We start from the raw sequence: 3125 nt of genomic DNA on the forward strand, positions 1-3125 counted from the left end.
CAGCCTTGACCCCCTGGGCTCAAGCGATCCTCCTGCCTTCGTCTCCCAAGTACCTGGGCCCACAGGCACATGCCACCATGCTTGGCTAATTTTTTAGTTTTTTGTAGAGATGGGGTTCTCACTATGTTGCCCAGGGTGGTCTCAAACTCCTGGGCTCAAGTGATCCTCCTGCTGCAGCTTCCCAAAATTCTGGGGTTATAGGCGTGAGCCGCTGTACCCAACTTGCATCCTGCTTTGACCAGCAGGGCCATTACCGGTGCTCAGAAAACAAATCTGGCTGATTTCCCACCTCACTGGTGCCCCAGACCATGCTTTTTGTCACCCCCTGTAGTAATAACCATTTTCTGTAAGCAACTGCCATCAGCCACCTCTAAAACTGTATCTCTTGCCTAGACATTACGCAAACCACGGTCAAGTTTTCTCACAATACTGGGTAATTTTTGGTATCCCCGAAAAGCCAAAGAGATCAGGTAATACCGTGCTAAAGAGGGCAGAGCTTTAGGCCTCAGAAGACTCTGCATGTGACGCTTGAAACTCCACAAGGAAAGCAGAAGGCCTCCAACAAACGGTGAGTGGCATCTTTTTTTTTTTTTCTGAGTTCCTTAAGGGCTTTGGGTCATTAGAAATCTCTGAATCTCTTTACATGGTACTGAATATGGCAGCGGAAGCAGGAGTGGGGCGGAGTAAAAGTATATGGGAGAACAATTTTTTTAAATGAAGTGAACAGAGGTGTCACAGGCATTCGAGCCAGAGTGACTCCATCTTGAACAGGGTCTGGGTAAAATAAGGCTGAGGCCCACTGGGCTGCATTCCCAGGAGGTTAGGCATTCTTAGTCACAGGATGAGATAGGAGGTTGGTACAAAATATAGGTCACAAAGACCTTACTGATAGAACAGGATGCGATAAAGAAGCCAGCCGAAACCCACCAAAACCAGGAGGGTGATGGAAGTGACCTCTGGCTGTCCTCACTGCTCATTCTATGCTGATTATAATGTGTTAGCATGCAAAATGACACTCCTACCAGCGCCATGACAGTTCACAAATGCCATGGCAATGTCAGGAAGTTACCCTGTGTGGTCTAAAAAGAGAAGGAATGCTCACGCCTGTAATCCCAGCACTTTGGGAGGCCGAGGTGGGCAGATTACCTGAGGTCAGGAGTTTGAGACCAGCCTGGCCAACATGGTGAAACCCGTCTCTACTAAAAATACAAAAATTAGCCGGACATGGTGGCAGGTGCCTATAATTCCAGCTACTCTGGAGCCTGAGGCAGGAGAATTGCTTGAGCCTGGGAGGTAGAGGTTGCAGTGAGCCGGGATCGTGCTACTGCACTCCAGCATGGCCGACAGAGCGAGACTCTGTCTCAGAAAAAAAAAAAAACGGGAAGGAATTGGCCGGGCACAGTGGCTCACGCCTGTAATCCCAGCACTTTGGGAGGCCGAGGTGGGTGAATCACTTGAGGTCAAGAGTTTGAGACCAGCCTGGCCAACATGGTGAAACCACGTCTCTACCAAAAATATAAAAATTAGCCAAGCATGGTGGTGCATGCCTTTAATCCCAGCTACGCTGGAGGCTGAGGCACGAGAATTGCTTCAACCCAGGAGGCGGAGGTTGCAGTGAGCTGAGATTGCACCACTGCACTCCAGCCTGGTTGACAGAGTGAGACGCTGTCCCTCCCTCTCCCAACCAAAATCCTTTCATATCTCTTGTTACCAGATTTTAGCTGGACCAAACAGCTGATAAGTCTTTTTGTGTAAGACCCAGAATCCTCCCAAAGACAGCTCAAAGAAAGTGAAGTTTCAATAGCCACAAATGGAATCTAACTTACATTTCTGTTCAGCCGTATTCTCTAGGGTCTCAGCTTCTCAGCTGACCACCTGCACACAAGGGCCCAAAAGCCCTGTGTCCCAAAGACAGAAGAAGGCAGGAAATCAAAAGCTGTTCATGGAAGGGATTAGGATCAATAAATGGAAACCAGTAGGGACTGATTCCCTGATCAGGAAGCAAACCCAAGCCGCAGTGAGAATTTTAAATACCAGACTCCAAAATAGAGTAGCTTCCATTGTTAATCCCACATGGAATCCAAAGTGTGCAGTTTGCTTGTTTTGTTTGTTTGTTTTTGTTGTTGTTTGAATTTTTTAAGAGATAGGGTCTCACTGAGTAGCCCGAGCTGGAGTGCAGTAGTGCAATTATAGCTCACTGCAGCCTCAACCTCATGGGCTCAAGCGAAACGCCTCATCTTGTCTTTAACCTCAAAACTGCCCATTATCATTCCTGGACTTGTGCCAAGCTAACTTTGGGAGACATTTAGTTTCTAGTTTAAATGATAATAGCCCTTCTCCAAAACTGAACTGCCATCATAAGGCTAATTTAAAGACTACCAAGTTAGGAGGATGAGAGGAGCCTGAGTTCTGCTGACGTGTACACATAAACCTAAGATCGGCCTTCTGAGATGTCTTTTCAGGATTTTGCTTTTTTTTTTTTTGAGGTGGAGTTTTGCTCTTGTCGCCCAGGGTGGAGGGCAGTGGCCCGACCTCAGCTCACTGCAACCTCCACCTCCCAGGTTCAAGTGATTCTCCTGCCTCAGTCTCCAGAGTAGCTGGGATTACAGGTGCGTGCCACCACGCCTGGCTAATTTTTTTTGTTTGTTTGTATTTTTAGTAGAGATGGGGTTTCACCACGTTGGCCAAGATGTTCTTGGTCTCCCGACCTTGTGATCTGCCTGCCTTGGCCTCTCAAAGTGTTGGGATTACAGGTGTGAGCCACTGCGCCCAGCCAGGGTTTTGCATTTCTGACAGCTGATGGCTCCACCTGAACCTGCCAATGTGTCCTGTGGCCTCACCCAGAACAAGACTATCACCTCTGTCATTGCATCTGCAACCAACCAGCAGCACTCATTCCCAGGCCCCCCAAACTATCCTTGAAAAATCTCCTAGCCTCTGAATTCTGGGGAGGCTGGTTTGAGTAATAATAAAACTCCAGTCTCCTGTTCAGCCAGCTCTGCATGAATTAAACTCTTTCTCTATTGCAATTCCCCTGTCTTGATAAATTGGCTCTTTCTGGGAAGTGGGATAAATGAACCCACTGCACGGTTACAATAGCAGCACTCACAGGAGCCCGGTGGCCA

At 48.0% G+C, this 3125-nt stretch overlaps 1 protein-coding gene across 1 annotated transcript in view; it reads right to left on the reverse strand.

Annotated features, from left to right (window-relative positions):
- The window catches only part of EIF4A3 (eukaryotic translation initiation factor 4A3), a 52018-nt gene extending 51767 nt beyond the window's left edge, over positions 1-251 (reverse strand). Inside the window, exon 1 of the mRNA XM_011967212.1 lies at positions 218-251. Within this exon, the coding sequence (XP_011822602.1) occupies positions 218-251 (34 nt within the window). The remainder of the gene's footprint in view (positions 1-217) is intronic.
- Between the last annotated feature and the right edge of the window lie 2874 nt (positions 252-3125).

Source organism: Mandrillus leucophaeus, unplaced genomic scaffold, assembly GCF_000951045.1.
Source record: "Mandrillus leucophaeus isolate KB7577 unplaced genomic scaffold, Mleu.le_1.0 Scaffold1, whole genome shotgun sequence".
Taxonomy (NCBI): Eukaryota; Metazoa; Chordata; class Mammalia; order Primates; family Cercopithecidae; genus Mandrillus; species Mandrillus leucophaeus.